Raw genomic sequence first — 23,255 nt, 5'->3', positions numbered from 1 at the left:
CGCATGGCGCTCTCACTTTGGAGCCCTGTCGTATTTCAAGGAAACAGTTTAGGGCCACATATGGGGTATTTCCGTACTCAGGAGAAATTGCGTTACAAATTTTGGGGGGCTTTTTCTCCTTTTACCCCTTATGAAAAGGAAAAGTTGGGGTCTACACCAGCCTGTTAGTGTAAAAAAAAAATTTTTTTACACTAACATGCTGGTGTTGCCCTTTACTTTTTATTTTCACAAGAGGTAAAAGGAAAAAAAGACCCCCAAAATTTGTAACGCAATTTTTCCTGAGTACGGAAATACCCCATATGTGGATGTAAAATGCTCTGCGGGCGCACAACAAGGCTCAGGAGTGAGAGTGCACCATGTACATTTGAGGCCGAAATTGGTGATTTGCACAGGGGTGGCTGATTTTACAGCGGTTCTGACATAAATGCAAAAAAATAAATACCCACATGTTGGGTAAACACCCCATTTGGAAACTACACCCCTCACGGAATATAATAAGGGGTACAGTGAGCATTTACGCCCCACAGGGGTCTGACAGATTTTTGGGACAGTGGTACGTGAAAATGAAAAATTAAATTTTTTTGTTTGCACAGCCCACTGTTCCAAAGATCTGTCAAACACCAGTGGGGTGTAAATGCTCACTGTACCCCTTGTTACGTTCCTTGAGGGGTGTCGTTTCCATAATAGTGTGCGATGTGGTTTTTTTTGCTGTCCTGGCACCATAAGGGCTTCCTAAATGCGACATGCCCCGCAAAAACCATTTCAGAAAAACTCACTCTCCTAAATCCCATTGTTGCTCCTTCGCTTTTGAGCCCTCTACTGCGCCCGCCGAACACTTGACATACACATATGAGGTATTTTCTTACTCGAGAGAAATTGGGTTACAAATTTTCAGAGGATTTTTTTCCTTTTACCCCTTGTAAAAATTCAAAAACTGGGTCTACAAGAACATGCCAGTGTAAAAAATGAAGATTTTGAATTTTCTCCTTCACTTTGCTGCTGTTCCTGTGAAACACCTAAAGGGTTAACACCCTTACTGAATGTAATTTTGAACACTTTGAGGGGTGCAGTTTTTATAATGGGGTCATTTATCGGGTATTTCTAACCAGAAGACCCTTCAAATCCACATCAAACCTGAACTGGTCCCTGAAAAATTCCGATTTTGAAAATTTTGCGAAAAATTGGAAAATTGTTGCTGAACTTTGAAGCCCTCTGGTGTCTTCCAAAAGTAAAAACTCATCAATTTTATGATGCAAACATAAAGTAGACATATTGTATATGTGAATCAATATATAATTTATTTGGAATATCCATATGCCTTATAAGCAGAGAGCTTCAAAGTTCGAAAAATGCTAAATTTTCTAATTTTTCATGAAATTTTCAAATTTTTCACCAAGAAAGGATGCAAGTATCGCCGAAAATTTACCACTAACATAAAGTAGAATATGTCATGAAAAAACAATCTCGGAATCAAATTTATAAGTAAAAGCATCCCAGAGTTATTAATGCTTAAATTGACAGTGGTCAGATTTGCAAAAAATGCTCCCGTCCTTAGGGTCATAATGGGCTCCGTCCCCAAGGGGTTAACAGCCAAAAAATTTTTTTTTTTAATTTGCACAAATGTCACACCTAATGTGATTTGCACTAGGGTTACACAATTTGCCCTGCAGGCAGGAAAAATGGCAACTGTGACCTGAACTAACAGTGACGGCTGATTTTATTTAACAGCCAAAAAAGGATTTTTTTTTAAATTTGTACAACTGTCACACCTAATGTGATTTGCACTAGGGTGACACAATTTGTCCTGCAGGCAAGAAAAATTGCAACTGTGACGTTAACTAACAGTGACGACTGATTTTATTTAACAGCCAAAAAAGGATTTTTTTTTTTATTTGCACAACTGTCACACCTAATGTGATTTGCACTAGGGTGACACAATTTGCCCTGCAGGCAGGAAAAATGGGAACTGCGACGTGAACTAACAGTGACGACTGATTTTATTTAACAGCAAAAAAAGGTTGTTTTTTTTTTAAATTTGCACAACTGTCACACCTAATGTGATTTGCACTAGGGTGGCACAATTTGCCCTGCAGGCAAGAAAAATGGCAACTGTGACGGGAACTAACAGTGATGGCTGATTTTATTTAACAGCTAAAAAAGGTAATTTTTTAAAATTTGCACAACTGTCACACCTAATGTGATTTGCACTAGTGTGACAATGAGCAAAAAAACTTGCCAGCGGAGTTCCCCTTTTATGCAGTGGTCCCCAACCAGGGTGCCTCCAGCTGTTGCAAGACTAACGGACTGATATGTTTCAGCCCTTTGAATACTGTAGTAATTAGTTGCTTTAAAGAAAAAAAGCTTGCCAGCGGAGTTCCCCTTTTAAGCAGTGGTCCCCAACCAGGGTGCCTACAGCTGTTGCAAAACACACAGACTGATATCTTTCAGCCCTTTGAATACTGTAGTAGTTAATTGCTTGAAGGAACTTACGTTTGATTATGGAGTACCCCTTTTAACCAGCAGTTCCCTCCCAACCAGGGTGCCTCCAGCTGTTGCAAGACTAACAGACTGATATCTTTCAGCCCTTTGAATACTGTAGTAGTTAGTCGCTTGAAGGAACTTAAGTTTGATTCTGGAATACCCCTTTTAACCAGTGGTTCCCTCCCAACCAGGACTGATATCTTTCTGCATTAAAAAGGGCTTTTTTGGGTGCTGTCCTTAAAGCAGATGTTACACTAGTGCTTTAGAAGTAAATTGGGCCCTGAATACACCACCTAGCAGCAACCTAGCTATCACTTTCCCTATACAGCATGAGCAGCTTCTCTAACCCTCCACTTCCTAAGCCTGTAGCATTCTGAATGAGGCTAAAATGGCGTCCGTGCAAGAGGTAGGAGAGTCTGGAAGGGAGGGACTGATGCTGATTTGCTGTAATGTGTCTGCTGACTCTGACTCACAGGGTCAAAGTTTACTGCAATGTTAAAGTATAGGGGCAGATCGAACTTCACATATGTTCGCCCGGCGATGCGAACACGAACATGCGAAATTCGCCGGGAACTGTTCGCAGGCAAACAATTCGCAACATCTCTTCTGAAGAATTGGATGTGCAAAGCAGCGCACAGCTATGACTCTCCAGCTGTTGTAAAACTACAACTCCCAGCATGTTCTCAATGTCAGGCTGAAGTAATTTACAAATCTGTTTAACTTTCTGGCATGAGGTGACTTAAAAAAAAAATGTTTTCCACCGGAGTACCCCTTTAACCTCTTAAGGACCCAGGACGTATGAGTACATCCTGGGTCCCGTTCCTGCGATATATAACGCGGGGTCACACGGCATTTCCAAGAATAAAAAAAACACAGTGTAAATAAAAATAAACATATGTGGTATCGCCGCGTGCGGAAATGTCCGAATTATAAAAATATACCACTTTTTAAACCGCACGTTCAATGGCGTACGCCCCAAAAAATTCCAAATTCCAAAATAGCGCATTTTTGATCACTTTTTATACCACAAAAAAGTGAATAAAAAGTGATCAAAACAAAAAGGGTACCGCTAAAAACTTCTGATCATGGTGCAAAAGATGAGCCCTCATAGTGCCCTGAACACAGAAAAATAAAAAAGTTATAGGGGTCAGAAGATGACCATTTTAAACGTATAAATTTTCCTGTTCAGGATTTTTTTCTGAAGTGATACAAAATCAAACCTATACAAGTAGGGTATCATTTTAACCATATGGACCTACAGAATAAAGATAAGGTATCATTTTTGCCGAAAAATGTACTGCGTAAAAACGGAAGCCCCCCAAAACTTACAAAATAGTGTTTTTTCATAAATTTTGTCCCACATAGATTTTTTTTCCCGTTTCACCATAAATTTTTGGGTAAAATGACTAATGTCATTACAATGTAGAATTAGTGACGCAAAAAATAAGCCATCATATATAATTTTAGGTGAAAATTTGAAAGAGTTATGATTTTTTAAAATTAAGGAGGAAAAATTGAAAATGAAAAAACGGAAAAAGCCCGGGTTAAAAGTGAAAGGTTTAAAGGGGTACTCTGGCAATAAGACATCTTATCCCCTATCCAAAGAATAGGGGATAAGATGTCTGATCGTGGGGGTCCCGCCGGGCGCAGAGCCGTGATGTCACAATGCTCCGGCCACGTGATCGTCAGTCATCAGACCCGGAGCGAACATGCTCCGGGGACTGATGGTAACGAGGTGCTGCATGCAAGATCACGGGGGTCCCCAGCAGCGGGACCACAGCAATCAGGCATCTTATCCACTATCCTTTGGATAGGGAATAAGATGTCTTAGCAGCGGAGTACCCCTTTAAAGCAGTGGTGTAGCCATAGGGCTCTCAGCAATATCACAAGTGACCTGGCTCCAAAGCTAGGGAGACCTCTGTGCAGAAGACAAAGCCTTCCCTCCTTATAAGGCTTGAACTGGATAGGGACTGTGGTATAGTCCCTACCCCACAGCAGGTAAGATATTAGAAGAACTCTTCACAGAAAAATACTAACAAAAAAATGATTCCCTTATTTTTTGACTCCTTTTAACCCCTTAAGGACCAAGGACGTACCGGTACGTCCTTGGTCCTGCTCTTCTGATATAACGCGGGGTTACACAGTAACCCCGCGTCATATCATGGCGGGCCCGGCGTCATAGTGAAGCCGGGACCCGCCTCTAATAGCGCGCAGCGCCGATCGCGGCGCCGCGCGCTATTAACCCTTTAGCCGCGCGCTCAAAGCTGAGCCGCGCGGCTAAAAGTGAAAGTGAAAGTTCCCGGCTAGCTCAGTCGGGCTGTTCGGGATAGCCGCGGCTAATCGCGGCATCCCGAACAGCTGACAGGACAGCGGGAGGGCCCCTTCCTGCCTCCTCACTGTCCGATCGCCGAATGACTGCTCAGTGCCTGAGATCCAGGCATGAGCAGTCATGCGGCAGAATCGCTGATCACTGGTTTCTTATGAGAAACCAGTGATCAACATAGAAGATCAGTGTGTGCAGTGTTATAGGTCCCTATGGGACCTATAACACTGCACAAAAAAAGTGAAAAAAAAAAGTGAATAAAGATCATTTAACTCCTCCCCTATTAAAAGTTTGAATCACCCCCCTTTTCCAATAAAAAAAAAAAACAGTGTAAATAAAAATTAAAATAAACATATGTGGTATCACCGCGTGCGGAAATGTCCGAATTATAAAAATATATCATTAATTAAACCGCTCGGTCAATGGCGTGCGCGCAAAAAAATTCCAAAGTCCAAAATAGTGAATTTTTGGTCACTTTTTATATCATTTAAAAATGAATAAAAAGTGATCAATAAGTCCTATCAATGCAAAAATGGTACCGTTAAAAACTTCAGATCACGGCGCAAAAAATGAGCCCTCATACCGCCCCATACACGGAAAAATAAAAAAGTTATAGGGGTCAGAAGATGACAATTTTAAACGTATTAATTTTCCTGCATGTAGTTATGATTTTTTACAGAAGTCCGACAAAATCAAACCTATATAAGTAGGGTATCATTTTAATCGTATGGACCTACAGAATACATATCAGGTGTCATTTTTACCGAAAAATGTACTACGTAGAAACGGAAGCCCCCAAAAGTTACAAAACAGCGTTTTTTTTTCAATTTTGTCGCACAATGATTTTTTTTCCCGCTTCACCATAGATTTTTGGGCAAAATGACTGACGTCATTACAAAGTAGAATTGGTGGCGCAAAAAATAAGCCATCATATGGATTTTTAGGTGTAAATTTGAAAGAGTTATGATTTTTTAAAGGCAAGGAGCAAAAAACGAAAATGCAAAAACGGAAAAACCTCCGGTCCTTAAGGGGTTAAGGTTTGTAAATACACTCTTAGGCCCAGATTGATCAAAGAATGTCTACGGTAGAGCTATTTTCCCATGTTTATTTGGGTGGTGGGTTAGACTAGCATGCATCTTATTTATCAAGAAGGTGCAGCAGGATGATGAATTTTGCGCAGCTCTGCTGTGGTGGAAAAGCTTGACCACATTTACTTTTTCTAGACACTTGTGAGGGAGGGAAGAAGACACTTTTCCGGGTCCTGAATTTAGCAGGTTAGGTGTTTTTACTTACTTTCACAGAACTGCCGGGACATTTTTACCTGCATCTTAGACGTTACAATCAAATTTGATTGCGGTGTCTAAGTGGTTAAAGACAGGCATAACCGCAATCGGTGATGTCTGGCATAAGAGATGGGTCCTGGTGACAGATAGCCGCCAGGACCACCCAGCTATGACCCATGTTCAGCTCCTGAGCACGTGTCATAGAAGGGGAGTGGGATGCTGTCATCCACAAGAGGTTAAAGGTTGAGTTGCAGTAGGTAGAAGTGATTCTCACGCCTACTGGTAGGGGATGTAGTTTGTGCCTAAAAAAAGTAGCTTTGCGCACAAAATAGTGACTTTTGACGAAAGTCGCAAATGATAAATACGTGACCACTGCATGGTCAAAAAGTTCTACAGGTAGGCCAAAAGAGTGAAACTGTCTCTATTAACCCCTTAAGGACACAGCCCTTTTTCACCTTAAGGACTGAGCCCTTATTCGCAATTCTGACCACCGTCGCTTTACGAATTAATAACTCGAAAACGCTTTTACCGAATATTCTGATTCTGAGATAGTTTTTTCGTGACATATTCTACTTTATTTTGGTGGTAAATTTTCAGCGTTACTTGCATCCTTTTTTGATGAAAAGTCCCCAAATGTCATGAAAATTTTGGAAATGTTGCATTTTTCTAACTTTGAAGCTCTCTACTTGTAAGGAAAATGGATATTCCAAATAAATTTTATTTTCATTCACAAATACAATATGTCCACTTTATGTTGGCATCATAAAATGGACATATTTTTGCTTTTTGAAAAAATTTGAGGGCTTCAAAGTAGAGCAGCAATTTTCAAAAATGTCATGAAAATTGCAAAATCTGAAGGGACAGATGTTACAGAACTACAACTCCCAGCATGCATGAGCAGTCTAGGCATGCTGAGAGTTGTAGTTTGGCAACATCTGGAGGGCTACCGTGTGGGCACCACTGTAACAGTGGTCTCCAAACTGTGACCCTCCAGATGTTGCAAAACTACAACTCCCAGCATGCCCATAAAGCCTTTGGCTGTCTTGGCATGCTGGGAGTTGCAGTTTGGCCTTCCTAGTGGTTGCCACAGTAAAGATCACTTTACTTTCACTTTCATTCCCCCCCTCCCCCACTGTCGTTTCCCTACCTGAGCCAGGATCTCTGCAGTCTCCAGCGACGAATGGGGGTCCCCACGCATCTTCTCCTCCAGGTACTGGCCTCCATCTTGTCCCTACGTTCCCCTCGACATCCAGGGTTGGGCAGAATGGGGGGTTACCATGGCAACCCACTGTCCTGCCCTGCCATTGGTCAGAATCAGTCCCTACCCTCATGATGATCAGGGCTGTCACTGACAGCTCCGATCATTCTTATTTTCCGGGTGATCGGGTCACCAGAGACCCGATCAGCCCGGAATAGCAGAAAGTCGTATGTCTGAATTGACATGCGATTTTCTGCTATTACCAACATGGGGGGGGTCTCAGGACCCCCCTCGGCTATGTGCCGGGATGCCTGCTGAATGATTTCAGAAGACATCCCGGTCCGGTCCCCAACAGGCTAGCGGCGGGGACCAGAAATCCCACGGGCGTATGCATACGCCCCATGTCCTTAAGGACTTGGGATGCAGGGCTTATGCATACGCCTGGCGTCCTTAAAAGGTTAAAAGACGCATAAAAATTGTAAAATTTGCTGCTTGTGCCTGAACTGCACCTAAACATTGACAAAAAAAAAAAATGTTCTAAAAGCAATGATAAATCTCCCCCCTAGACTTTATATATGACTTTTTGGGGAAGTTCAGGTTCAGATTGAACCAACCCTTTGCCCAAGTTTGGAAAAACCTACTAATCCAAACTTTTCAAAAGTTCACTCATCTCTAGTAAGGGATATTCACAAATTAAGACAAAGCATAAAAATGCTACTTCCAGGACTGGTTTTTAAAGGACAAGGCAGAAACAGTCAGTAATAGCCAGGAATCACGAACAGGAGTAATATTATAAGTACCAGATGGAGTATCTAACAAGCAAAGAAAAGTAACCCCGACCAATGGAGAAAGTGTCCAATAAACACAAACCAGAAACCAGGTTGTTTAAAGGAGAAGTCTCATTCCCTACATTCCCGACATTACAGAAACACCTATCCCCTATTTGCAGGAAAGGGGATACGTTTTAGATCACGGGGGGTCCGACCGATGTGGCCTCCCGCGATTATCTGTATGGAGTCAGAATGGTGGGTCACAACCTCGACCCAAAGCGGGGGCCACCACACCCCCTCCATATATCTCTATGGGAGAGCCAAAGATTGCCAAATGGCTCTCCCATAGGGACATATGGAAAGGGCGAGGCGGTCCACATTTCGGGCAGGGGTCGTGACGCGCCATTCTGTCGGAGTGCCGGGGCTCCATACAGACGATGGATTTGATATACACTAAATATCCCCATAGAAGCATAATGTAACATAAAAAACTATACCAGATCAAGAACACTTTTTTACACACTTTTTTGCTTCAAAAGCAGGGTGTGGATGGGCAACTGAATATAGGAACTGAGCTGCACTATGCTGGCATGCATACAAATGTTTGAAGAATCAAATGGCATTGACACAGTAGAGGAGAAGAAAGCCGGCACATACGAGATTAAGTGTGAAGCGCAGCACAAGGAAGCACAGATACTTACTCACAGAAGCCTGCAACAGAGGCGCTCAGCCCAGCACAAGCATGCAATTCTAATGTAGTAAAGAAAGACAGACAGGAGGCACTCACCAGGCAGGTGTATTTATTGAGGTCTCTTAGACAGGGTACAGGTCACAGTCGGGGGAGTTGCGGTGGAGGACAGGGCTTATCCGGCATAATCCCCGTCCTCCAACACAACTCCCCCGTCTTTGACCTGTGCCCTGTCTAAGAGACTGCAATAAATACACCTGCCTGTTGAGTGCCACCTGTCTGTCTTTCTTTACTATGTTCAAATGGCATTGACATTGGTGCACAACTACTTAGAAATGTGGCATTTTCACTGATCAGACTGTGGAGGAGGAGAGGTGTGAGTACAGCCCAATGTCATTTAAATGCCTGTTACGATTATTGTAGACACTGTCCGACGCCCCAAGTTTGGTATGTAATGTCCATTTTCACTCACAGTACAGAATGGACCACTATACACCATTCTTCTAATCGGAGGATCCAACCATGCTGAAGTACACCTCTGTGCATTAGTTTTATGTCTCCCAGCCACTGGGGCATGCATTATTAAACAGTGCTGACATCTTTGCCTAAAAAAAGGTCTATCAGTTGAAGGATTTTTATTAAAATCTTTCAAACATACACTGCTCAAAAAATAAAGGGAACACTAAGATAACACATCCTAGATCTGAATGAATTAGCTAATCGTATGAAATCCTTTTGTCTTTACATAGATGAATGTGCTGACAACAAAATCACACAAACATTTTCAATGGAAATCAAATTTATCAACCCATGGAGGTCTGGATATGGAGTCACACTCAAAATCACAGTGGAAAACCACACTACAGGCTGATCCAACTTTGATGTAATATCCTTAAAACAAGTCAAAATGAGGCTCAGTAGTGTGTGTGGCCTCCACGTGCCCGTATGACCTCCCTACAATGCCTGGGCATGCTCCTGATGAGGTGGCAGATGGTCTCCTGAGGGATGTCCTTCCAGACCTGGACTAAAGCATCCGCCAACTCCTGGACAGTCTGTAGTGAAACATGGCGTTAGTGGATAGAGCGAGACATGATGTCCCATATGTGCTCCATCAGATTGAGGTCTCGGAATTGGGCGGGCCAGTCCATAGCATCAATGCTTTCCTCTTGCAGGAACTGCTGACACACTCCAGCCACATGAGGTCTAGCATTGACTTGTATTGGGCTGTTAGCACAACCCCCACCTGTGGACGTCGGGCCCTCATGCCACTCTCATTGATTCTGTTTCTGACTGTTTGAGAGGACACATGCACATTTGTGGCCTGCTGGAGGTCATTTTGCAGGGCTCTGGCAGTGCTCCTCGTGCTTATCCTTGCCAAAAGGCGGAGGTAGCAGTCTTGCTGCTGGGTTGTTGCTCTACTATGGCCTCGCCCACGTCTACTGATGTACTGGCCTGGTACCTCCATGCTCTGGACACTAATCTGACAGACACAGCAAGCCTTCTTGCCACAACTTGCATTGATGTGCCATCCTGGATGAGCTGCACTATCCGAGCCACTTGTGTGGGTTGTAGACTCTGTCTCATGCTATCACTAGAGTGAAAAAACTGCCAGCATTCAAAAGTGCCCAAAACATCGGCCAGGAAGCATGGGAACTGAGAAGTGGTCTGTGATCACCACCCACAGAACCACTCCTTTATTGTGGGTATCATGCTAATTGCCTATAATTTCCACCTGTTGTCTGTTCTATTTGCCAACAGTGGACAGTGTGATTTCACATAAGTGTGATTGACTTGGAGTTACATTGTGTTGTTTAAGTGTTCCCTTTATTTTTTTGAGCATTGTATAATTATGCTTCCAAATTTTCTATTTCTGAATACTTGTTACAGATCCCAGTGTCTACGTGCTCTGAATCATGTCCTCCAGGTTACAAAAGAATATTAAAGCCGGGAATACATAAATGCTGCTTTAAATGTTTACCATGCTCAGAGGGAGAAATATCTAATGAAACAGGTAACAAAAAATCTAATATGTTTTTTTTTCTACTGTCATTTTGAGGAAATTTGTCAAAACTTCATTATTGTTGTCAGCAATACCTTCTCCTGGTTCATCAGTAAAAAAAAATTGCACTTAAAGGGGTACTCCGGTGAAAAAAACATTTTTTTTTCATTAACTGGTGCCAGAAAGCTAAACAGATTTGTAAATTATTTCTATAACAAAACCTCTACCTTTCCTGTACTTTTTTAGCAGTTGTATGCTACAGAGGAATGTCCATAGTGCTCTCTGCTGACACCTGATGTCCATATCAGGAACTGCCCAGAGCAGGAGAAAATCCCCATAGCAAACCAATGCTGCTCTGGACAGTTCCTGATACAGACAACAGGTGTCAATAGAGAGCACTGTGGACAAGACAAAAAGGAAATTCAAAAGAACAGAATTTCCTCAGTAGCATACAGCTGCTAAAAGGTACAGGAAGGGAAAAGTTTTTTTAATAGAAGTCATTTACAAATCTGTTTATCTTTCTGGCACCAGTTGACAAAAAAAAGAATGTGTTTTCCACCAGAGAACCCCTTTAAGCTAGGTTTACTAAAAAAAAATAACAAAGTTAGATGTGGACTCATGAGGAAGGAGAAGTGTAAGCCCTTGCTTTATCCATTCTGTTTGAATCCACTTCTGACTTTGACTCAAAAACTGCAGTGGCAGTATTCCAAAAAACACAAGAAAAAAACCTGTGTAGAAACCTAGCCTTATGGAAATAGTGTGAATATTGGACATCTTTTAGGTATGTTAAAAAAAAGTGATTTATACAACTTTTGGAAACAAATTTGTCATGTCTGGCTCTCTGTTTGTTTTTTTTGTAGACAGTGTATCATGTCTAAAATGTCCTGAAGATCAATGGCCAAACAACGTGACTGAGTGTGTACTGAAACCTATTGAATTTCTCTCTTACAAAAATGACACCATAGTATTGCTAGTCTCCATTATTTCATTATTTTGTTTTTTGAAAACATCTACAATCTTGGGCATCTTCATTCTATTTAGAGACACTCCGGTGGTCAGAGCAAATAACCAAACCCTGAGCTTCATTCTCTTGGTTTCCATCATGTTGAGTTTCCTCTGTGTATTTTTGTTCCTGGGTCGCCCTACACATGTCACCTGTATGCTCCGTCAGACTTCATTCGGGATCATCTTCTCAGTAGCTATCTCTTCTATTCTGGCTAAAACCATCATGGTCTACATGGCCTTCAAAGCCACCAAACCTGGAAGTTCCTGGAGGAAATTTATAGGTGTGAAAATTACAAACTGTGTTGTCTTCTTCTGTTCATTTCTTCAAGTCCTAATAAGTATCATTTGGTTATCTACATCTCCTCCATTCCCAGAAAAGAACATTCACTTATATAAAGAAAAGATAATATTCCAGTGTAATGAAGGGTCCATGCTGGCCTTCTCCATACTCCTGGGATATATGGGACTACTTGCAGCTATTAGCTTCATTGTTGCTTTCTTGGCCAGAAATTTACCAGATCGTTTTAATGAAGCTAAAAACATCACGTTCAGCATGCTGGTTGTCTGCAGTGTCTGGGTGGCTTTTATCCCCTCCTATATGAGTGTTACTGGGAAGAATACAGTTCTTGTAGAAATATTTGCTATAATATCTTCAAGTGTTGGTATTTTGGGCTGCATATTCTTCCCTAAATGTTTTATAATACTGGTGAGACCAGAGTTAAATACAAAAATATGTTTTTCTAGGAAAATAAATGCAGCACTATAATTCACTGTGCATGGAAATATGTTTTTGTAGACATCTCTATAATGTATGGCTTCTCAAATTAATACCAAAGAACTGAAAATTTAGAAAGTTAAAAAAACACTCTGTCAATTTATGCATGTCGTCTACTGCAGGTTTATTAAAAAAGAAAAAAAAATCCTAGATATTTTTCTTGCTTGTAGGATAAATGGCCTTTTCACTTTGATTGCTTACAATAAACAGGAGTCATATTCACTAGATAGGGGAAAAACAACACCTCAAGATTTCTTAATGCAATAGTCACATTAGTCCTTTGTTTTTCATTATGCGCTCCGGCCACACACGCTGGCCATGAGCACATGGTCCCCTTACATTCTACTGCCGACGGGGCTGGGACTCGCATCACGGGATGCTCCCGCATGCGAGCCCCAGTCCGTCACTCTCCGGGTGTTTCTCTTGCCTCTGCCTCTCTGCTCCTGCGCTTGTGTTCCAATCCCTAGGGCACGCACGTGCCAGAGCTTTAAGATTTAAAGGTCCAGTACGCTCATAAGTGTACTCAGTACGCTCATAAGTGTGGCTCATTTACAAATTCCTCCACCGTCCTCAGTTCCCTGCTGGATCTTTGTTGCCTTTTGCCTTTGAGAAAGTGTTCCTCTGTATTCCCTTGCCGTATATCAGATCTCTTGCTCTTGTGACTTAACCTTGCTCCTCTGCCGCCTGCCTACTGAACTCCTGCTTCGCTTTGACTACGTTACTGTGCCGCCTGCCCTGACCTTCTGCTATCCAGACTATGAGTTGCCTTATCCCTCCTGTGCCTCGCATCTCCTCAGCCTCCTGTGTGGTCGAGCTGTGCCAGGGGTAGTGATCAGGGTGCCGCCTGCAGCATCAAGTCCATCACGCTTTGCGGTGGGCTCTGGTGTAAACCAGTGGCACCTTAGACTCCGCTCCCTGGTATGGTCCGAGTCATCTGCCACACAAGTCCAGCGGATCCACATCCACCGGGGTTCCTGTCTTCAGAAACGTGAGTGTTACACTTGGCACTGATACAGAGAAGGCCTTGATGGCAAAGACATTGCTAACATTTGGTCCTCTCAGTGCATTTGTTATGGCTATATTAATATCAATTGAATGTGCAGCAGGTGCGGTCAGCCAGCTCACCTCCACGTCCGGCCAATGCAAAGAAAGGTGTGGATGCATCCAACAAACTGTAAACAAGAATTTCCAGCACATCAGCTTCTCTTATGAATTTCCAGATTTACTGAAATATAATTAATCCAACACACAGGACAGGAGAAAGGTGACTCGTTTTGGTCTGTTCACCAGACCTTAGTCATACAACAATGAACTAAAAATCAGAACCCTATATGGGGAGAGGAAGCTGGCTTGATTCCAAACATCTGTGGAACCCGGTCAGTTTAACTCTTTACATACTCTTAATACACAGTAAGTTAAAATCATTCATATTTTATAAACATAAATAAGGTGTCATTTCAAAAGTCACAGGGCAATATATAAGAACACAAATGTAAATATATAAATGTTTAATACCCTAGACGTATAGCGGGAATATAGAGAGAGATGCACGAATAAACTGCATCAAATCTGCATGGTGTGAATTGGTGTCAACTAGAGATGAGCGAACTTTTGAAAAATGCGATTAATCAGATTCGCCGAATTTACCCCCCAAAAAAGTTTTGGGTCACATTTATTTGTGGCAAATCTGTATTGAAAAAAGGCAATTTCTGGCCTACAGAGAGCCTCTATAGGGGTGTAGAACAGTTTGCTTTGTTCTAACACACATAGGGAGTGTGCTGTGTTAGTTAAATAATACTGCTATTCAGTATGAAATGCAGATTACAGGCATCACTATTAGAATCACTGGCACAGAGCATCTGAAAGTGGCAGCAGGAATACCATATGACGTCAAAATTAAAGAGAGTATATAGATTTTTTATGTAATTTTTATTTTATTTTATTTGAATTTATTTACATTTTTTGAGTACCCATTCTGGTGAGCATCAATCTGGCGGTTCACTGCAAGGCGAGCTACCACCTGTTCCAGCCCGTGGCTCTCACCGCCCCCCCCCCCTCCCACTATCTTACTCTTTTGTGGAACTGCAAATCATTCATTTAATCAGTAATGGTTCAATGTGATCGCTCCAACCTGTTTAATTGGATTCCTGTGGTAATTCCACAGCTACTATATGATGTCGACGACCATAGTGCCTCAAACTGGAAAAGATTACATCGATTTTTTTAAATAAAAATTTAAGATTTTGAAATTTAAGATGTTAAAATTGGAATTTAAGATTTTGAAATTGCAATTTAAGATTTTGAAATTGAAATGTTACCTAACACTCCCAAGTTTTAGTGTCCCAGGCCCCGACATGTGGTTACAAAGGCCCAAGTGTAATAAGGAGTCACATGTCACATGGCGGCACAATGACAGAGTCTGGAGGTGGCATCAATATGAGGAGACAATGTAGTGGCTGAATGGCACATCATGGAGATGGCTGAAGCATGAGTAGACCATATGGTGGATGAATGGCACAGCCAGGAGGTGGCTGAAGCATGAGGAGAGACCATGTAGTGTCTGAATGGCACAGCCTGGAGTTTGTGGCAGCATGAGGAGACCATATAGTGTCTGAATGGCACAGCCTAGAGGTGCCTGAAGCATGAGGAGATCATATAGTGGCTAAATGGCACAGTCTGGAGTTTGTGGCAGCATGAGGAGACCATATAGTGTTTGAATGGCACAGCCTGGAGGTGGCTGAAGCATGAAGAGACCATATAGTGGTTGAATGGCACAGCCTGGAGGTGGCTGAATCATGAGGAGAGACCATGTAGTGGCTGAATGGAACAGCCTTGAGTTTGTGGCAGCATGAGGAGACCATATAGTGGCTGAATGGAACAGCCAAGAGTTTGTGGCAGCATGAGGAGACCATATAGTGTCTAAATGGCACAGCCTCGAGGTGGCTGAAGCATGAGGAGAGACCATATAGTGGGTGAATGGCACAGTCTGGAGTTTGTGACAGCATGAGGAGACCATATAGTGGCCTAATGGCACAGCCTGGAGTTAGCTGAAGCACGAGGATACCATATTGTGGCTGAATGGCACAGCCTTGAATTGTGTGGAGCATGGCGATATCATATAGTGGCTGAATGGCACAGCCTGGAGTTGGCTGAAACATGAGGAGATGATATAGTGGCTGAATGGCACAGCCTGGAGTTGGCTGAAGCATGAGGAGATGATATAGTGGCTGAATGGCACAGCCTTGAGTTGGCTGAAGCATATGACAATGATGTAGAGGCTGAATGGCACAGCCTGGAGTTTGTGGCAGCATGAGGAGACCATACAGTGGCTCAATGGCACAGCCGGACTTGGCTGAAGCATGAGGAGACCATATTGTGGTTGAATTGCACAGCCTTGAGTTGGCTGGAGCATGACAATACCATAAAGTGGCTGAATGGCACAGCCTGGAGTTGGCTGAAGCATGAGGAGATGATATAGTGGCTGAATGGCACAGCCTGGAGTTAGCTGAAGCACGAGGATACCATATTGTGGCGGAATGACACAGCCTTGAGTTGGCTGCAGCATGAAGATACCATATAGTGGCTGAATTGCACAACCTGGAGTTGGCTGAAGCATGAGGAGATGATGTAGTGGCTGAATGGCACAGCCTGGAGTTGGCTGAACCACGAGGACACCATAAAATGTCTGAATGGCACAGCCTAGAGGTGGCTGAAGCATGTGGAGATAATATAGTGGCTAAATGGCACAGTCTGGAGTTTGTGGCCGCACAAGGAGACCATATAGTGTCTGAATGGCACAGCCTGGAGGTGGCTGAAGCATGAGGAGACCATATAGTGGTTGAATGGCACAGCCTGGAGGTGGCTGAAGCATGAGGAGAGACCATATAGTGGCTGAATGGCACAGCCTGGAGTTTGTGGCAGCATGAGGAGACCATATAGTGGCTGAAAGGAACAGCCAAGAGTTTGTGGAAGCATGAGGAGACCATATAGTGTCTAAATGGCACAGCCTGGAGGTGGCTGAATAATGAGGAGAGACCATATAGTGGCTGAATGGCACAGCCTGGAGTTTGTTGCAGCATGAGGAGACCATATAGTGGCTGAATGGCACAGCCTGGAGTTAGCTGAAGCACGAGGATACCATTTTGTGGCTGAATGGCACAGCCTTGAGTTGGCTGGAGCATGACTATACCATATAGTGGCTGAATGGCATAGCCTGGAGTTGGCTGAAGCATGAGGAGACGATGTAGAGGCTGAATGGCACAGCCTGGAGTTTGTGGCAGCATGAGGAGACCATAGAGTGGCTGAACAGCACAGCATGGAGTTGGCTGAAGCAAGAGGTTACCATAGAGTAGCTTAATAGCACAGCCCGGACTTGGCTGATGCATGATAAGACCAGCCTTGAGTTGGCTGGAGCATGACAATACCATAAAGTGGCTGAATGGCACTGCCTGGAGTTGGCCAAAGAATGAGGAGATGATATAGTGACTGAATGGCACAGCCTGGAGTTGGCTGAAGCATGAAGAGACCATGTGGAGGCTGAATGGCACAGCCTGGAGTTTTTGGCAGCATGAGGAGACCATATAGTGGCTGAATGGCACAGCCTAGAGTTGGCTGAAGCATGAGGATACCATATAGTGGTTGAATGGCACAGCCTGGAGTTGACTGAAGCATGAGGAGATCCCACAGTGGCTGAATGGCACAGCCTGGAGGTGGCTGAAGCATGAAAAGACCATATAGTGTCTGAATGGCACAGCGTGGAGGTGGCTGAAGCATGAGGAGACCATATAGTGGCTGAGGTGGCAGCAGCATCAGGAGTCGTGAAAGTCACCTGGTGATAGAGTGATGTGGTGGGTGGCAATAGTGTTGAGCATGAATATTCGTAATGCAAATTTTTATTGTGAATATCGGCACTTCGAGGTTTTGTTAATATTTAGAATATAGTGCTTTATATTTGTAAAGGCAAATATTTGTTTTTGTTTTTTTACATGCTAATTTTTATGCAAATTTTTCATGCTAATTTTGCATGGAAAAAAAAGTTAATGAACATAGCGAATATGCGAATTTCGTGAACATAGGACGAATAATCGTCAATATATTCGCAAAATATTGCAAATTCAAAAATGGCCCCTGCCAGTACCAGGTGACAAAAGTTGGTGATAAAAGGTCTGATGCGGAGGAATGTTTGTAACTGGGGAGCAGCTCTTTAAATCTTTTTGGCACTACCCATATTTGTGAAGTATTGATGTGGCCATGGTCAATCTACTCTGATGCATCAGGCATTGGTTGGTGGAAATCCTGCCTGATCCATGCCTGATTCATCTCCACAATTTTTCATCTCCACGTTTTTCGTGGACAGACGAGTTCTCCTTGGCGTAACTATGGCCCCCACCGCACTAAACACCCGCTTTGATGGCACACTTCTGGCCGGGCAAGAAAGCTTTTCCAGGGCAAACTCTGCTAGTTGCGGCCACAAATCCACAAGTTTGACTGCCCAGAAGTCCAGCGGATCTTCAAGGTGTGCTGGCATGGGCTTGTCAAGGTATGCCAACACCTGCTGGTTCAGATCCTGCTCCAGGTCTACCTGCTGCTGATGAGTTGCTTCACTATGAGGGTTAAGAAAGGTACTCCTCAGAGACTGTAGACTCAGGCCACTAATGATGGAATTGGTACTGCTCCTGCCACCCCACCCCTCCCCAGCAGCCATGGCAGTGGAAGGTGAGCACAGGGGGCCCCCTGATTCAGATCCTCGAGAGGATGGAAGATGGCGCTGATAGACATTGGCCAACTGACTACATAGGATGCCTCTGTAGTAGGTCAGTTTGTCCTCCCTCTCGGTGGTTGTAAAAAAGGCATCTATTTTGTGGCGGTAGTGAGGGTCTAATAAGGTGGAGATCCAGTACTCATCCCTCTGCTGAATGGTGACAATTTGGCTGTCTCTACGCAAGCAAGTGAGCATGCATCATCCCATTTGTGCAAGTAACTCAGAGGGACTACCTGCCTCCATCTCCACTGCATACTGCCACGGTGTGTCTGGGTCCTGTCTCACCTTCCTCATAACCCTCTAGCTCCTCTGGCTGCTCCTGATCCTCCTCTCCTGTCAGATGACTAGAAAAATGGCCCATTTGGCAAAACCTGAACTGTGCTCCACTGTGCCCCTCCTCTTCTTCCAGTTCAGTCCCCACAGGACTCATGCGGCCGTGAGATGTAGGCGTCACATCTCCAGTACCCTGACCAGCCATCGTTTCCAACACGTGTTGTAAGAAATGAAGCAGTGGAATGACATCACTCATCCCGTAATCCTGGTGACTTACTAATAATGTGGCTTCCTCAAACAGCCTGAGCAAACGGCAGGTGTCACGTATGAGCTGCCACTGGTTGACATTGCAGTTACTCAGGGGAGTACACCTATCTGATATCAAGAAATCGGTGATAGCTTTCCGGACAAACATATGGAGGGTAGAATTCCAACATGTGGCAACGTCACAAATCAGACTATGTTGGATGATACAGTTCTGACGTTGCAGCTCAAGGAGGGTGTGCTTTGCGGAGTACGAGTGGCTGAAGTGCATGCAAAGTTTCCTTCCCATTGTAAGGATGTCTTGCAAATGGGGGGAACACTTCAAGAACTGCTTTACAACAAGACTGAACACGTGGGCCATGCAGGGTGCATGGCTCAGCCTTCCCAGTCGCAGCGCATACAAGATGTTCTTCCCGTTGTCGGTCACCATGGTTCCCATTTACAGTTTTCGTGGATAAAGACATACTCCGATTTCTTTACTAATGACTTTTAGGAGTTCCTCCCCTGTCAAGGCTGACCATGTGAAGAGCAGCGTGACACCGCCGTGTCCTGCTCACATGCTATGCTGAAGGGGTACTGAGACTTTACTGGGCAGTGGAGGATGAGGACATGGTGGAGGAAGAGGAGGCGGAGTCAACACTGTCACAGGACCAACGGGCTGAGAGCGTGGAGGAGGAAGCGGCGTGACCTGTCCAAGTTGGTGTTGTGGCTGTGCAGAAGCCACATTCACCCCGTGAGTCATAAAAGACTTGTATCGTCCCTGACCATAGTTACAGCTCCTCGGCGCTGCCGTGCACTTTTATTACACACCGACAGGCTCAAGGACTGGCCCACCTTCTCTTACACAAAATTTTGCAGGGCTGGTACTGCATTCTTTGCAAAGAAATGACGGCTTGGAACTCTCCACCTCAGCTAGGCACAAGATATCAGATCTCCGAAAGGTGCAGAGTCTACCACTTGAAAAGGGAGGGACTGCAACTTCAGCAACTTGGACAGGAGCACATTCAGCTTCTGCCCCGTTGGATGAGTGGGCACATACTGTTGTGTCTTGGACATGGCTTCACAGATGGATTGTTGGCGGAATGACTCACTAAAAGCAGTAGGAGCAGGAGCATCTGGAGCGACAGAAGGAGGGTATGACACACAGCTCCCTTAGGCTGAGGGGGTGGAGCCTTGGCAGGCTGAAACAGGGAGCGGCATACCACTGTTTGATGCAGCAGGCTGGTTCACTACATCGGAGCCACAGTTCTCCATTTCCACCATTTCTCCCATGGTGGCACAGCATATGTTGACCCAGGGCCGTGCTGCCAACATTGGGACCCTGGCCTCGCTTCCCCTTCTGCCGGCACATATTGCATGTGGTTATGTTAACCTCCTCCGGATGCTTGATGAAAAACTGCCACACCGCAAAGTAGCTGATTTTCCCATCAACAGTCCGCACTAATTGATTGCTACTGCTGCCGTCTCAAGGAACCCCTGTTCCACTACCACCTGGTAAGGTATGCTGCCGCAAAGCTGGTGGTCTACCTTTGGCACATTTGGCTCAAGAATTTCCACTTCTGACACTATGCTGAGGGCCAAACATGCTACCACCTTGCTGGCTCAGCTGCTGCCTCACGGGCAACCTGCAACCCTCTTCTCCTGCTGATGATGATGCCCCTTCTGCACCCGGCTCCCAATTGCGATCGGCATCATCATCAACAAGTGTCTGCACGTCACTGATATCATTCTCAGGTTCCTCAACAGTGTCTACTTCAAGACCCTTAACGCTGGCAACACCGCCTCCTCATCACTACTTGCCCACCTAGCATAAGAAGTGGCTGATGTCTCCTCCCCTTCTTGGCTGGGCAGTAGCTGCTGCTTGTCCTCTATTAGATCGTTCTCACTGAATAGTGGAGCTGAACCCACAGCATAAGATACTTCTTTAGGGGAGGGAACAGCATAGGACAGAGGCAATGGGAGGACAGGGACTGGTCCCGGGCCATGCCAACTGATTGTTGTTTCTGAGGAACCCACCGACTGTTGACTGGGGAATCAGATGTCACTTGTGAGGAAGTGGTTTACTGTGTTAACCAATCGATGTCGGCAGATGGGTTGCTGGTTGAGACACGACCCCTAACTGATACTGGGAGCTCAGGCCTCTTGCTACGACTCCTGCGATCATTTTCCCCTAGTCTGCTGCGACCTCTGCCTGTGTTTAATGAATTTAGGCCTCTGCCACTCCTCTGTGCATGTCCTTGCACTTCTCTGCTTGACATACTTAGTGCGTATATGAGGGGAGTACAATACGCTTCACCACGCTTAAAACAGTGTTTGTCTAGAGCAGCAGCGGGTGTGTACTTTTGGCTGTTCATTCACAGTATCTAAGCCCTTGATGGATTAACAGGTACAAAATAGTACACTACTTAGATGTCGGCATGTGGCATGCACTTATGAGGGCAGAAAAATGCGCTACAGTTCGCTTAAAAAAAATATTTGAGTACAACATCAGTCAGTGATTATTTTTGCCTGGACTTTCACAGTACGCTTAAAAAAAGTATTTATGCACAACACCAGCAGTACACAAGTGCTGCAGCGCACAATCACTATGTACTAAACCCAAAATAGCACGCACTCACAGATTATTAGGAATGGACTGCTGGGTATGTATTTTACCCTCTACAGACTAGTATAACCAGCAGACCATTTGTTGTAGAACAAAAAAGGCAGAAAAATGTGCTACAGTATGCTTAAAAAAACGTATTGGAGTAAAACACCAGCCGGCGATTTCTTTTGCCTGGACTTTCACAGTATCTAGGTCCTTAACAGACTAACAGGTAAAAAAAATAGTACACCACTTAGATGTAGCTATGTGGTATGCGCTTATGATGGCAGAAACATGTGCTACAGTGTGCTTAAAAACGTAATTTTGCACAACACCAGCAGTACACAACAGTGCTGTAGCACATAGTCACTGTGTACTAAACCCAAAATTTTACCCTCTCACAGTCTATTTGGAATGGACTGCTGGGTATGTATTATACCATCCACAAACTAGTGTAACCAGCAGACCATTTGATGTGGAACAAAGAGGGCAGAAAAATGCGCTACAGTTCGCTTAAAAAACCTATTGGAGTAAAACACCAGCCGGTGATTACTTTTGCTTGGAATTTCACAGTATCTAGGCCCTTGACAGATTAACAGGTACAAAATAGTACAATACTTAGATGTAGGTATGTGGTATGCACTTATGAGGGCAGAAAAATGGGCTACAGTATGCTTTAAAAACATATTTTTGCAAGGGGGGGCGTGGCGTGATGCCGAAGAAGATGGCCGCACGGTGTTAGTGCTCTGCCACCACGAGGTCCTCTGCCTGCTTCATCTACCTGTCGATTGGTTAACACGCTCATCCTCATCATCACATCTGACACCCCAGTCAACAGTTGGTGGGTTCCTCAGACACAACCCTCAGTTGGCATGGCCCGGGAGCAGTCCCTCTCCTCCCATTGCCTTTGTCCTCTGCTGTTCCCTCTCCTAGAGAAGTATCTTATGCTCTGGGTTCAGCGCCACTATTTACTGAGAACGATCTAACAGAGGACAGTCAGCAGCTACTGGCCAGCCAAGAAGGGGAGGAGACATGCGCCGCTCGCTCCGCTAGGCGGCCAAGTAGTGATGCGGAGAGTGACGTGGGAGGCGGTGTTGCAAGGGTTCAGGGTCCTGAAGCAGACACTGTAGGGGAACCTGAGGAGGTCATCAGTTTGATGATGATGAAGCTGATCGCAATTTGGAGCCGGGTGCAGAAGGGGCTTAATCATCATCAGGAGAAGAGAGTTGCAGGATGCCCTTGAGGCAGCAAGGCGGTAGCACGGTTGGCAGTCAGCGTGGTGGCAGGAGTGGAAATTCTGGAGCCAAACGTGCCCGGGGAGACCACCTGCTTTGCGGCAGCCTACTTTTCCGGGAGGTAGTAGAAAAGGGGTTCCTGGAGATGGCATCAGTAGCAATTAATTAGTGCGGACTGCAGGTAGGAAAATCAGCTACTCGGCGGTGTGGAAGTTTTTCATCAGGCATCCAGAGGAGGTTCACGTAGCCACATGCAAGATCTGTCGGCAAATGGTGAAGTGTGGCCAGGGTCCCAAGGTTGGCACCTCGGCCCTGCGTCAACACATGCTTCCCTACCATAAAGCGGCCTGGGAGAACCGTGGTTCCGATGTAGTGGTCCAGCCTGCTGCATCACCCAGTGGCCATCCGCTCCCTCCTTCATCCAGCCAAGGCTCCACCACCTCAGCCGAATGAAGCTGTGTGTCAAACCCTCCTTCTGTCGCTCCTGCTTCTCCTGCTTTTAGTCAGCCATTCCGCCATCAATCCATCGGCGAAGCCATGTCCAAGAGATAACTGTCAGGGTCCGGACTAGCGGCTGGTGAAAACACTGGAGGTGGATCCTTTGTACCAGAGAGGC

General features: G+C 44.7%; 1 protein-coding gene across 1 annotated transcript in view; it reads left to right on the top strand.

Annotated features, from left to right (window-relative positions):
* The window catches only part of LOC130268945 (vomeronasal type-2 receptor 26-like), a 45,048-nt gene extending 32,535 nt beyond the window's left edge, over positions 1 to 12,513 (top strand). The window contains exons 4-5 of the mRNA XM_056518108.1: positions 10,631 to 10,754; positions 11,603 to 12,513. Coding sequence (XP_056374083.1) covers positions 10,631 to 10,754; positions 11,603 to 12,513 — 1,035 coding nt within the window. The remainder of the gene's footprint in view (positions 1 to 10,630; positions 10,755 to 11,602) is intronic.
* The last annotated feature ends 10,742 nt before the right edge of the window (positions 12,514 to 23,255 follow it).

This window comes from Hyla sarda, chromosome 1 (genome assembly GCF_029499605.1).
Source record: "Hyla sarda isolate aHylSar1 chromosome 1, aHylSar1.hap1, whole genome shotgun sequence".
Taxonomy (NCBI): domain Eukaryota; kingdom Metazoa; phylum Chordata; class Amphibia; order Anura; family Hylidae; genus Hyla; species Hyla sarda.
This window is presented reverse-complemented; position numbering and strand designations above follow the sequence as displayed.